General features: G+C 36.4%; 1 protein-coding gene and 1 pseudogene across 3 annotated transcripts in view; one reads left to right on the forward strand and one right to left on the reverse strand.

Moving 5' to 3' along the window:
* The window catches only part of RAB6A (RAB6A, member RAS oncogene family), a 76,791-nt gene that overhangs the window by 28,763 nt on the left and 33,542 nt on the right, over positions 1–14,486 (forward strand). For all 3 annotated transcript variants that reach the window (XM_029207447.1, XM_029207446.1, XM_029207445.1), the window contains exon 2: positions 5,816–5,874. In XM_029207447.1, coding sequence (XP_029063280.1) covers positions 5,816–5,874 — 59 coding nt within the window. The remainder of the gene's footprint in view (positions 1–5,815; positions 5,875–14,486) is intronic.
* Positions 3,042–4,042, reverse strand: LOC114886660 (annotated as a pseudogene).

Here is a 14,486-nt window from a genome sequence, read left to right on the forward strand (position 1 = left end):
CCTAGGGATGCAAGGATTTTTCAGTATCCGCAAATCAATCAGTGTGATTCACCACGTCAACAAATTGAAGAATATAAGCCATATGATCATCTCAATAGATGCAGAAAAGACTTTTGACAAAATTCAACACCGATTTATGATAAAAATCTCCAGAAAGTGGGTATAGAGAGAACATACCTCAACATAATAAAGGCCATGTATGACAGATCTACAACTGACATTCTCAACGGTGAAAAGCTGAAAGCATTTCCTCTAAGATCAGGAACAAGACAAGGATGTCCACTCTCTGCCACTTTTATTCAACATAGTTTTGGAAGTCCCAGCCACAGCAGTCAGAGAAGAAAAATTAAGGGAATCCAAATTGGAAAAGAAGTAAAACTGTCACTTTTTGCAGATGACATGATACTATACATAGAAAATCCTAAAGATGCTACTAGAAAACTACTAGAGCTCATCAGTGAATTTGGTAAAGTTGCAGGATACAAAATAAATTCATAGAAATCTATTGCATTTCTATACACTAACAACAAAAGATCAGAAAGGGAAATTAAAGGAAAAAATCCCATTTACCATTACATCAAAGAGAATAAAATACCTAGGAATAAACCTACCTAAGGAGGAAAAAGACCTGCACTCCGAAAACTATAAAATGCTGATGAAAGAAATCAAAGACAACACAAATGGTTGGAGAGATATACCATGTTCTTGGATTGGAAGATCAGTATTGTCAAAATGACAGTACTACCCGAGGCAATCTACAGATTCATTGCAATCCCTATCAAATTACCAATGGCATTTTTCACAGAACTAGAACAAAAAAATCTTAAAATTCGTATGGCAACACAAAAGACGCTGAATAGCCAAAGCAATCTTGAGAAAGAAAAACGGAACTGGAGGAATCAGGCTCCTAACTTCAGACTATACTACAAAGCTACAGTCCTCAAAACAGTATGGTACTTGCACAAAAATACAACTATAGATCAATGTAACAGTATAGAAAGCCCAGAAATAAACCCATGAACCTGTGGTCAATTAATCTATGACAAAGGAGGCAAGACTATACGATGGAGAAAAGACAGTCTCTTCAGTGAATGGTGCTGGGAAAACTGGACAGCTACAGGTAAAAAAAAAATGAAATTAAAACTTTTTTAACACCATAATAAACTCAAAATGGATTAAAGACCTAAGTGAAAGACCAGGTACTATAAAATTCTTAGAGGAAATTTATGTTTGACATAAATTGCAGCAATATCTTTTTCGATCCATCTCCTAGAGTAATGGAAATAAAAACAAACAAATAGGACCTAATTAAACTCAAAAGCTTTTGCACAGCAAACTATAAACAAAACAAGAAGGCAACCCAGAGAATGGAAGAACGTATTTGCAAACAATGCATCCTGACTGACAAGGGATTAATTTCCAAAATTTACAAACAGCTCATATGGCTCAATATCAAAAAAACAATCCAATCAAAAAATGGGCATAAGGGCTTCCCTGGTGGTGCAGTGGTTGAGAGTCCACCTGCCAATGCAGGGGACACGGGTTCGTGCCCAGGTCCGGGAGGATCCCACATGCCGCGGAGGAGCTGGGCCCGTGAGCCATGGCTGCCGAGCCTGCGCGTCCGGAGCCTGTGCTCCGCGGCGGGAGAGGCCACAACAGTGAGAGGCCCGTGTACCGCAAAAAAAAAAAAAAAGAAAGAAAAAAACCGTTTCAACAACCAAGCTATTTTGCATTTCTTCACTATATATTTTATTTATAATGAAGCTCCTTTGCTTTTCTCCACCACTGTTTCCCCCACCACTATTTTGCCTTTTATCTCTTCAGATTTTTAGATTTACTTTTTAATAGATTCTGATCAGTGTTAAATAATGTAGTATGTGTATTGTTCCTGACTTTACTATGATTGGTTCTAGGGTTTTGCCTTTAAGTACATAGGTATTCTTATATATAAAAAATATTTTGGAAAAACATATACCAAAGTTTTGTGGGTTTTTTTGTTTTGTTTTGTTTATAGAAGCTTTATTCATAATTGCCAAAACTTGGAAGCAACCAAGGTGGCCTTCAATATGTGAATGGATAAATTATGGTACACCCAAACAATGGAGTATTCAGCATTAAAAAGTGGGCAATCCAGCCATGAAAAAACATGAAAGAATTTTAAATACATTTCCTGTTGTGAAAGAAGTCAATCTGAAGAGGCTACTGTATGATTCCAAATGTATGACATTCTGTAAAGAGGCAAAGCTATGCCGACAGGAAGATCAGTGGTCTGGAGCTGGGGGGAGAAAGTATTAAATAGGTGGAGCACAGAACATTTTTATAGCACAGTGAAACTATTTTGTATGACACTAGAATGATGAGTATGTCATTATACATTGGTCAAAACCCATAGAGTGTACAACACAAAGAATGAACCCTAATATAAACTATGGGCTTTGGGTGACAATGATTGGTCAATGTAGGTTCAACAACTGTGCCTCTCGGTTGCAGGATGTTGATAGTAGAGGAAATGGGGTGGGGAGGAGGGGTGGTATTTGAGAATTCTGTACTTTCTGCTCAATTTTTCTGAAAGCTTAAAACTGCTAAAAAAAACCAAAAATCTATTAACTAAAATAAAACCAAATTACATTCTATATAGCTAGTACTTGAAGCAGCAGTAACAGTCATTTTTTGGTAAACCTCAGTATAGAATCCAGACATTCCCATCTGTACTTAAGGCATCAGGCAACATTGAGGATGGCGAGGACAGAGCATAGCAATCATTGGGATGCAAGTCACTTTAACTGTGGGCTCTCCATCATTTATCTCTTTTTTTTTTTCATGATTACTAGTAAGGAGTTTGAATCATAATCAAAGACTTCCCAACAAACAAAAGTCCAGGACTAGATGGCTTCACTGGTGTATTCTAACAAACATTTTTTTATATTGAGGTAAAATTGGTATATAACGTTATGTTACAGGTGTACAACATAGTAATTCGATATTTGTGTACACTACAAAACTGATATAAGTCTAGTTACCATCATTACCATACAATTACCCCCCTTCACACATTTCATCCACACCCCACCCCTTCCCCTCCGCTAACCGTTTATTTTGTATTAAGACATGGCCCATCTAAAAGCAATGATGTTGGTATGTCCAAACCAGGTTTCTTCCTCTTCCCCATTGCAATTAATCTTTTCATAATTTTCTTATTCCTCTTAGCACATTCTGGACATAACATATTATCTTCTAGGTCTGGGGATGGGAAAGTGCAGGCAGGTAACATGAAGAGAGAGATCATCCTCCTGGGAGTGTTAGGCACCCAGGTCTGACCTGCATGGAACTGCAGGCGAACCCAACCTTCTGTGTCTGCCAAGAGTGGTCTGCCATGGACCACACACCACCGGACACCGGAAGCTTGCGGCAGAAAGGACTCAACAGAGGTAGGCAGGGGACGTGAATTTACAGCCTTAGGTTGAACAGCTCTTGCAGCAATTCTTGACCATGCTGCCAACATGGCTGCCTGAGCTGAAGTTATCACTTCAACCATGTTAGTCCTTTCCTCATTCTCACTCATCTTCCTTTTCTGAACACTTACTGTCTTGGTCACCATCTTGTGTTTCCCTGGACATGACTGCAATCTGGCCTCTCGTGATGATTCAGGAATATACTGATCTTTTTCAGGATAAGCATATTTCTGGAGTCTCAGATAAACCTCTGTTTTCTGACCATCGGTACTCAAATTAAGTTGTTGGCACCATTTCCGCAAAGTGTCCCGACTCACGTTGTTAATTGGAGGCAATATGGTTGGCAAAGGATAAATAGGTTTACTACAACTAGATTTTGGGCAAGCTTTGAACTGTTCATCTGTTTGAGGAGGATGAACTTGATCATCTGGACTCAGTGACTCCACTTTGACTTCTGAAGTTGAAGAAACACTTGGTTCCGTTAGATGGTCTTCAACAATTTCCTCATTAACTGGAATCAATGTAAGAACCATATTTTCTTCACCTAAGACCTCTTCAAAGAAATTCTTCTCACAATTTGGGTGTGCCATTCCAAGGAACTCTCAGAGAAAGGCAGAGCCGGCAATGTTAAGGATATCTGCAATTTAATCCTCTTAACCTCTGTACCAAAGTTTTAATGTTAGTTATGTATAGGTGGTAGGATATATGTAATTTTCACTTTGTTCTTTTCTGTGTTTCCCGCTTTATAACATGCATTTTGCTCTTTTATATAAAAAGGGGACATTTTTCAAAACAAAGTAAAAACTGTATGTACTGTTTACTAATGAAGAAATGCGTAGGTCTACTCATTGCTCCAAAAAGAGACTTCTTCCCAAACATCAGTTTGCTTTTGACCAGGGTCTAGGGAAACTAGCTTTAGCTGTTCAACCTGCTATTTTAGATTCTTTAAAATAAGATGTTTGGGAGTAGGTGATTTTATGGGATTCTTCCTTCTTTGGCTCAGTTTTTTCCTCAGGTTTTCATATAGCACATGGATGGAGGACATTTTAAGAGGCCGGGATCAGGTCTCTAAAAATCAAAAGTTGAAATCAAAAGTTACTTAAATTCATACAAAAATATGAGTGACTAGTTATTGTTTTTTTTCCTCCCCAAAGTATTTACATTTGGGAGAGCATTTGAGATATTTATTTGCTCAGTTCTTTTCTAATTGATATAATTTCTTGTATCATTTAGTATTTATTGAATCTATGCCAAGCTACTGGAGATATAGGAAAATTAGATATGGTTCTTGCCCTTGAACACTGTGCCCATTGGTAAGGATATTGGCAGTATACCACTATTTTTTACCTAGTGGCACTTTCATGTGGATTAACTTAAAAATACCAATACAAAGTAGTATTATGAATCTTTGGGATTGCCCTGCCAAAGAATAGAGATCTGATCCTGAAATGAGTTTCAAAACAATTTTCCATGTCATTTCATTCTTACTCTTAAACAGTCAAGTTCTTGCAGCCCTCATACCCCTCCTAGAACTCTTCATATTTAGTTTTTATGCTTCCCGAGATTAAGCTTTGATTCACTGAATGAAGTGGACCTGACCCTTATATTCCCCAGGTTACTGTCCAGGAAGTTAACTATAATTTCTTCCCAGTGTAATCCTAGTTCTTTTTGTTAGGGCTCAAGTAAATATCTGCTTGCCTTTTGTGAATTAGAGATGTCAGCATAACTGATTGTTTTCCTCCATCTTTTCTCTTCATTTTCCTCACCTCATAACTAAATAAATATTCTTTTACCTGTGCTCTCAGTTTGAGAGATTATCTTTTGTTTGTTTGGTTGGTTTTTTTTTTATAAGGAGGAGGAGAGGAAAAGGAAGGGGGGTGGGGAAGAAGAACTTATTTAGTTGTTTTGGCTGGGCTGAGTCTTAGTTGCGGCACACGGGATCTTCGTTGCAGCAAGTTTAGTTGCAGCATGTGGGCTTATTAGTTGCGGCCTGTGGGCTTCTTAGTTGCGGCATGCATGTGGGATCTAGTTCCCCAACCAGGGATCAAACCCAGGCCCCCTGCATTGGGAGCGCGGAGTCTTACCCACTGGACCACCAGGAAAGTCCCGAGATTATCTGTTATTAAAGAAAGACATTTCAACAAACTCAGGCCTGTATGGGTTTTTTTGGTTTTTTTTAGTGGTTATGTAAGTATTCTCTTTTTATTTGTCACATAGGCCTGTATGTTTGTAAATTATTGTTAGTTGAACCATTGCAGATATCTCCCAATGAATTGAATCGCAGTTCTCTGTAAAAAAAAATTGCTTGAGAACCCAATTTAATGTGTTAACTGAATCAATCTTTTTTTTCCTTGTCATTTCAGTTGGAAAGACATCACTGATTACCAGATTCATGTATGACAGTTTTGACAACACCTATCAGGTATTTTGTTTATGCCAACCTACTAGTTGTCTCTTATGTGTTACAGGTCCTTTTAAAAATTCATTTATTTACATTCAGACATGGATATAAAAGTATTTTCTGTAATCTGTAAAATTCTCTATAAATACAAAGTATAACTGATGATGCTCATAGTCCTCAACTTTTTCATTTGATTCCTTTAGCTTCTCTTCCAAAATCTATTGAAAGATTATTGCTAATACCATCTGGGATAGAAGTAAGAGTGATTATAGCTACTCTCTTGGAGAGATTTCCTCCAAGTCTAGGATTCTGTGACATTTTCATCTATACTTGAAGTCAAGAATAAGTGAGTACTATAATTAGAAATCATTAACAGAAGGAGATTTGGGAAGTTCACACATATATGGAAAATTAAATAACTCATTCGTAAATAACCAGTGGGTCAAAGACAATCACAAGGGAAATTAGAAAATACTTCGAGATAAATTTTAAAAAAAACCCCACAGCATATCAAAACTTATGGGATACAGCTAAAGCAGTGTTATAAGGAAAAGAATAGATACATTAAATCAGTAATTTAATCTTCTATCCTAAGAAACTAGAAAAAGAAAAGTAAACCTAAAGCAAGCAGAAGTAAAAACTACTTTAAAATGTAGGTTTTATTATTCAGGTGTGGTGATGCCAACAGATCAGGGGATGATTGCCATTGTAAAGATAGTTTACTATACACAAATCTCAAGAGGAAGGGACACTCCAGGCCATATGAGGGGGGCACATGGAAGAAGTACTGGTATTGGTCAGGAGGTGAAGGGGGGATGGGCAGGAAATGTAGGCACTAGCCTTTATTGTGATTTCTGTGGGAAGGATGGGTAAGACCAGGTAAGGAAATATAGGATTGCCTACTTTGAGTAATTTCAGTGGTCTCTGGGCTGTAGGGGCTGTTCCTAGTTGTCTGCTACTTGGCCCTAGGGTGATTAGGGCAGGGGAGTAATGACCCTGAGTGTGATAGAGGAGGTGGTTGGGGTATGGGTTTGGATTGGTTGGTTTTCATATTAAAGGCCCTCCATAGGCAAGTTTTGCTTCTCTAGGAATTGGCAAACCCTGGGATGGCCAGTCCCTCCAGTATAAGGAAGGCCCCAGGTGTCAGGACAACAAAAATACAGAAAATAAAGACGTGCTTAATTCAGAAGCTGATAAAGATTAGAGTAGAAATATATGGAAGAGAGAACAGAAAAACAAGAAATTCAGTGAAACCAAAAGTGGTTCTTAGAGAAGATCAGCAAAATTGACAAACCTAAAGGTAGACTAATCAAGAAAAAAGAAGGCTCAAACTATTAAAATCAGGAGTGAAGGAGAAGACCTTACAGAAATAAACAGGATTATAAGGGAATACTGTGAACAGTTATATGCCAACAAATTAGATAACCTAGATGAAATGGATAAATTCCAAGAAAGATACAAACTACCGAAACTAACTCAAGAAGAAATAGAAAATTTGAATATACCTATAACAAGTAGATAGAGTTATCAGTCAAAAAACTTCTTACAAAGAAAATCGCAGGACTAGATGGTTTCACTGGTCAATTCTATGAAATATTTAAAGAACAACACTAATACTTCGTAAACTTCCAAAAACAGAAGAAGAAGAAATACTTCCCAACTTATCCCATGAGGTCAGTATGACTCTCATACCCGAACCAGGCAAAGACATCAAAAATAAAACTACAGACTAATATCCTTTATGAATATAAACACAATAGTCCTCAGCAAAATACTACCGAACTGAATCTGGTAACTTGTAAAAAGGTTCTATACCATTTACCAAGTAGGATTGGTAGGTTAGTACCAAGATTGCAAGGTTGGTTTAACATACAGAAAGTGATGTAATACGCTATATGAATAGAATAAAGGACAAAATCAGGGGAATTCCCTGGCAGTCCAGTGGTTAGGGCTCCACACTCTCACTGCTGAGGGCCCGGGTTCAATCCCTGGTTGGGGAACTAATATCCTACAAGCCACGCAGTGCGGCCAAAAAGAAAAAAAAAGCCACGCAGTGTGGACAAAATCACACGATTATTTCAACAGACACAGAAAAAGCATTTGACAAAATCCAGCAGCCTTTCATGATAAAAACACTTGGCAAATTAGGAATACAAGGGAACTTTCTAAATGTGATAAGGGGTATCTCTATGAAAGACCCACAGCTAACATCAGACGTAATGTTTAAAGGCTGAATGTGTCCTCTTTAAGATCAAGAACAAGACAAGGATGTCTGCTCTCAGTTGCATATGTATCTAAGTTATATGTGTGTATGTATCTTAGTTTAAAATGCTTAATTGTGAAACGAAAATCAAAGAAAAAGCTAAAACGAATAAATTAGTAATCTTCATACCAGGTACTTTCACTGAGGCCCTAAGCACATTATAAATCTTTTTCTGTATTAACTTTTTTGCTGCACAGCCTGTGGGATCTTAGTTCCCCAACCAGGGGTCAAACTCACGCCCCCTGCAGTGGAAGCGCAGAGTCCTAACCACTGGACCACAGGAGAGTCCCTGTATCAACTTTTTGAAATATTCTTATTAAAATAAAGTTTTTAAAAATCCCTTTTAATTGAAGTATTTTACATCTGTATTACTGTGTAGTTAGTATAAAAACTTGATTTCAATTATTTGTCTTAGGAGTATATCAAATGTTGATCTGATTAAAGGAATGGTTAATTTCCATAGTAATTAACTGCCTCTGTCTCAATTATTAAACCATTTTTTATTTTTCAGAAAGCTTTTAGGGTAAATATAAAATCTGAATCCTGTCCCTTTTTTAGTATGTATTTTCCCGTATTTGAAATATTTATTTTATTTCAGGGATATGCTTTCTGGTTTGAACACTAAGAAAACTGAAAAACTTGGGCATTTGTTTTCTAGGAAAAAGTTTGTCCAAATTTGTACAATTTGTCCAAAACCATCCAACTACTAAATGGTAGAACTAAGATGTAAACAAAAGTTTTTCTAATTGATCTTTGACAAAGGAGCAAAGGCAGTACAATGGAGCAAAGATAGTCTCTTCAACAAATTGTGCTGGGACAGCTGGTCATCCGCATGCAAATGAATGTAGATACAGAGGCTATTCTCAGAATGGACCTAAACACAGACCTAAATGTAAAACTCTGTAATAAGCTACTGGAAGGTAACATTGGAGAGAACCTAGATGATCTTGCATATGGCAGTGACTTTTTAGATACAATACCAAAGGCATGATCCATAAAAGAAGCAGTTGATAAGCTGGACTTCATTAAAATTAGAAACTTCTGCTCTGCCAAAGACAGTGTTAAGAGAATGAGAAGACAAGCCATAGATTTGCAAAAGGCACACATGACAAAAGACTTATCCAAAATATTCAGTGGGATCTTAAAATCGATAGTAGTAAAGAATTATTAATTCCTTACATTTTGATAAATTTTGACAGATATGTACACCTATGAAGCTACTACTACAATCAAGATTAAGAACCTTTCCATCTCACCCCCAAAGGAATTTGTTTCTAATTAAGCCTTTTATTAAAACCCATAACGATCATGAAACAGGAATGACTAAAACATAAACATGACATTTAAGGAAAGTCACTTCTTAAAAGCCAATGAATATGTATAGTATAAATTTTATTACATTCTTTTGAATATTTCAGAAATGGTTTAGTCACATCCTAAGACACTATAAAAAGAGCAAGTTTAGAAATGAAAAAATAGTACAGTTAGCAAGAGTACTTCGGGTTTTTTTGGACCCGTTTATATCGGATATCCTCAATTTTCTAGGTCCCTGCAACTCTACAGCTTATAGCTTCATCTAGATGACCTCTTGCATACCATATTTTGATTCTGAGCAATGCTTCTCTCTCTCTTCAGCAGAGAAACTATAAATACCAGTCTTAGGGACTGAAGAAAGTATTGATGTCATTGAGCCATATGTAGAAAGTTCCTGAGAGTGTTGAGCTCATATCTTTGGGAGTGGAACCAAATACCATACGCTAAAAAATTTGAACTAGAGTCAGAGTCTTAGGCTAAAGAATTATGAGCTAGAGCCTGTAGTTGGAGTTCTCTGAGTATTTCTGAAGTATTTCATTTTACCCAAGTTCTCTGTGAAATTAAGGAGATATTTCCGGCACACCTAAAGTGCTGTTGCTACTTATGCAGTAAGACTATTGCTGCTGTTCATTCAGACATTTATAAGGGCAGTGATGTTGATGGGGTGAGGTTACACAGAATTTGAGATAAGGAAAGATTTTGATTCTTTGTGAAGAAGTTGTTGCTAGTGAAGCCAAAATATCATTGTACTTTGGCATTAATAGGAGATACTGATTTACAATGTAAACTACAAGTTTTTGTAAGAATTAGGTACAGTCCGAGGTACTATCTTAGTTTAGCTCTAACAGGAAAATTTGGATAATGTAGCACCCCACATCCTTACCTAGGGAAATCAGCTTGACAGCATATCAAGTATTAACTTGATATATGAAGAATTGACCATATGTCGTTAGCTGCAAACTTAGTTATCAGGTGAAGAGTTGTTCAGTGGATTATTTGAAGATTCCCTACCTCTACCTCCACCATACACACAAGAGAAAGACTTCTGAAATGAATAATTGAAGAGCTAGTCTCATAGCTAGAAATGTATTATTGAGCCATATGTAATATATATCTGAAACTTAGTGAAGTTTTATTTCACAAAAATAAATTTTATGTAATTCATAATTCATGCCCTATTTATGATTCCTTTGCACTGAATTAATTTCATTTGAAAAAGACTAAACTGGTTGGCCAGAAGAGTCCTTAATTGACCATATTTTGGTCATTATTTCAAAGTAAAGCAAAAAATCTAAGTTATCTGGGAAACTTATTTCTAGTTAGAGAGTCTGGAAGCGTTTCTCTTAAGTTGCTCTAGCATTCACCACTTCTTTTTCTTTTACCAATTGTAAACCAACAGATTTTTCTGACAGTTTCAACTGTATCAGTTTGAACCATATTACATTGCTATTTTTATCATTCAAAAATGGTATAATATTGGCCATTTTATATAGTTCAGCTTAATGTAAATAAGCTCGAGAAAGATTCCCACAGTTGGAGTAGTTTAATTCTTTTATTTGAGGAAGATTATATTGCTCAGAGTAACCTTAGAGATTACTTTGAATTTAGAGAATTTCTTATTCCAAAGGCTGTTACAAATCAACAGTTAAGTTCAGGACAGCATAGATAAAACAGTGAGTTTTATTTATTTATTTTTAAAATTTTATTTACTTTTGGCTGCATTGGGTCTTCTTTGCTGCGTGCAAGCTTTCTCTAGTTGTGGCGAGCTGGGGCTATTCTTTATTGTGGTGTGCGGGCTTCTTATTGCTGTGGCTTCTGTTGTTGCGGAGCATGGGCTCTAGGCGTGCAGGCTTCAGTAGTTGTGGCACGTGGGCTTAGTAGTTGTGGCTCGCAGGTTCAGTAGTTGTGGTGCAACTAAGCTGTGGGCTTAGTTGCTCTGTGGCATGTGGGATCTTCCCGGACCAGGGATCCAACCTGCGTCCCCTGCATTGGCAGGCGGATTCTTAACCACTGCACCACCAGAGAAGTCCAAACAGTGGGTTTTAGACACTCTAATGAACTTGTCCAGAAAGATGGTGGTGGTGAATAAATATATCCTTAATCTCTTTAAGTTAAAGCTCTAGATTATTCTATACAGAATTCTAGCTTATCAGTAGAAACAAAATCCTTAACTAGATGGACTGTTTTGCTGATTCTGTGTTTGATTTGTCTTTTTATTTTTGTTTAATTTTTAATGACTTTTTTTTTTCTTTTCCAGAAGTATTGTCATTTTATTTGGGGTGGGGGTGAGGTCCTTTTTTTTCATTGTGGTAAGAACACTTACATGAGATTTTACCTTCTTATTAGATTTTTAAGTGTATACAATACAGTATTGTCATCTATATGCACAATGCTGTGCAGCAGATCTCTAGAACGTGTTCACCTTGCAGAACTAAAATTTTATGTCCATTTTAATGACTCATTTTTAAAATTCACAGACTCTACCTAGTTTCTGTCCTAATCGACAGAAATATAATATGACACAAAGGTATCTAGGGGAAAAATGTATATACATATATTTTTTCCCACATATGTACATATATGTAAACATTTTAAAATGGGATTCCCTTCTAAACTGGATTCTGTATCAGCATCTTCTTTCTGGGGTCGTTTTCCTTTCCTCATTCTTTTTATTTATCTCTGTTACTCAATTTTAAATTCTTTTAACTTCCCCACTCTTTTCTTCCTTTGGTCATTGCCTCTTTCAACTCATTATTTCTCTATTTTCTCTTGCTAGAGAAGGCAGCAACCAGGCAACAGAGCTTTATGTGTGTTTGGACCACAGAAGGAAACTGATTATCATTGCTTCATACAGAAGAAAACTTGTTTTCCTTACCTAGTTAGTTTTGTATTGGAAAAATCATGTCCCATATGGAAAATCATAATGTTTATGGGTCTCTGGCTTCTGTGGCATCAGGACAGGTGACAAACCACTATTTATGGAGTCAGACACAATAGTAGCTTACATCTGAATCTTTTATAAAATAGCTGTTGGGGTAAATAAGCACCATTCTAAGTGGAGAGCATCCAAATAAAATAGCTAAACAAGTAAAAGTTACTGTTATCTTGGCTCCAGTATATTTGGATAAACCATTATTCAATCTTGAATTGTGAGCTCCTTTTATAAGTACTCAGTTTAATTTGTTTTTTTTACAAAGCAGACCCCTGCCCCCTCAAAACCAATGAATTAGTTAACATTTAAGATAATATGAAGTTGTAAATTAAGATACATGGGAGAATTTTCTCTCTGGTTTCTTCTGCAGTTATTGCCTTTTGCACTTTTTTAAGGAGATGAGCAAGAAGCAGCACTAATGTCTCATCCATCTTTTATGAAAATTTGAATTAGTTCCTCATCAGTAGCATTCAAGATGCTGGAAAAGCTGATAACGATTAGTTTCCCAGCCATCTCCTTTCTTTTCTTCCTGCTGTTGGCTTAATTCTTACAGCTGATCGACTTCTATGCTGTAGTAGCTCAGCTTGGAATAAAATTAACTAAAAAGAAGAGTAACAACAGGATGTTTTTCAGGTTAATCTTGATCTTTATGAGTTCAGTGGTATAACTGATGCCCCAAAACTAGGATAGTACAGTGCAAGGAGGGGACTGTTGTACATTTTATCATAAAGTTTGACTTAGTACTAATTGTAAAAACATTTGTCTTGACTGTGAGATCTGAAAATGCTTGTTTCTATTTATAGCCATTAAAAATTATTTTGGGCTGTTTATAACAAACACAAAATAACATTGATAAGTGACATGAGAATTTTTTTTCATGTAAAAGAAGTCTAAAGGTAGTGTGTTTCAGCACTTGTGTGGCAGCTCCATGGTCATCCAGGACCAAGACTCCTTCTAACTTTCTTTTTAACCTGATCTAATATATGACTTCCATATTGAAATTTGCCTCATGGTTACTGAATGGTTCCTGGAGTTCCAGCCTTGGTAGCCACAGTTCAGGAAGAAAGACGGAGGAAAGGGGGGAAGAAACAAGAACGTACCTCCGAACTGAGTTAACCCCATTTATTTAAAGTTCAAAGAACCCTGAAAAATGTAATTTTTTTCATGGGAAAAGTATGGTTTTAAGTAAATGTTTGATTGTGTTAGTAAGGAGGAAGGGGTAGATGGATATTTGTGTAGGTAGTTAACTACCTCTGCCACACTGTCTGAGCAAATGAGGTTCTACTGGTGAGATTTCTTAAATGCAGCTGTGCCACTCCTGTACACTCCTGAGGTTTGTCAATTAGATGCTCTTGCATAGTAATTCAAGTTTATAAGCCCATTGTCCCACCCTATGGCAGATATAATTTTCAGATTGAATGTCATAAGGTGGAATTAGTACTTAGGTTGTGTATTAGTCACATAGTTTGGGATAAAGGAGGAAGCATCTTCTTCTGTTGTTGTTGTTGTTTGTTTTAAAATACAAGTCCGTGTGAAATGGAAATCAACAAAACTACTCAAAAAAAATAAAGGAGACCTAATTAAATGGAGAGACATCCCAGGTAAATAAATCAGAAAACTTAACATTGTTAAGATGTCAGTACCAACCACCTAAAGCAACCTACAAATTCAGTGCAATCCCTATCAAAATTCCTACTGCCATTTTTGTAGAAATGAAAGACCTGATCCTAATTCACCAAGATATTAATAGCTAAGGTATTATTGAAAAAGAAAAATAAAGTTGGAGGACTCACACTTCCCAATTTCAAAATTTCCTACAAAGCTACAGTAATTAAAACAGTGTGGTAATGGCATAAGGGTAGACATACAGACCAATGGAATAGGATTGAGAACCTATAAATAAATATATATATCTCTTGACAATTGATTTTCAGTAGAGGCACCAGGCCCAACCTACAGAATAGGGGGAAATATTTGAAAGTTACATATCTGATAAAGATTTAATATCCAGAATATATAAAGAACTCCTACAAATAACAAAATGACAAACTCAATTTAAAGATAGGCAAAGGACTGAATAGACATTTCTCCAGAGAGGATATACAAATGACCAATAAGCACCTG

The sequence above is a fragment of the Monodon monoceros genome, unplaced genomic scaffold, assembly GCF_005190385.1.
Source record: "Monodon monoceros isolate NGI ecotype Baffin Bay Population unplaced genomic scaffold, NGI_Narwhal_1 Super_Scaffold_7, whole genome shotgun sequence".
Taxonomy (NCBI): Eukaryota; Metazoa; Chordata; class Mammalia; order Artiodactyla; family Monodontidae; genus Monodon; species Monodon monoceros.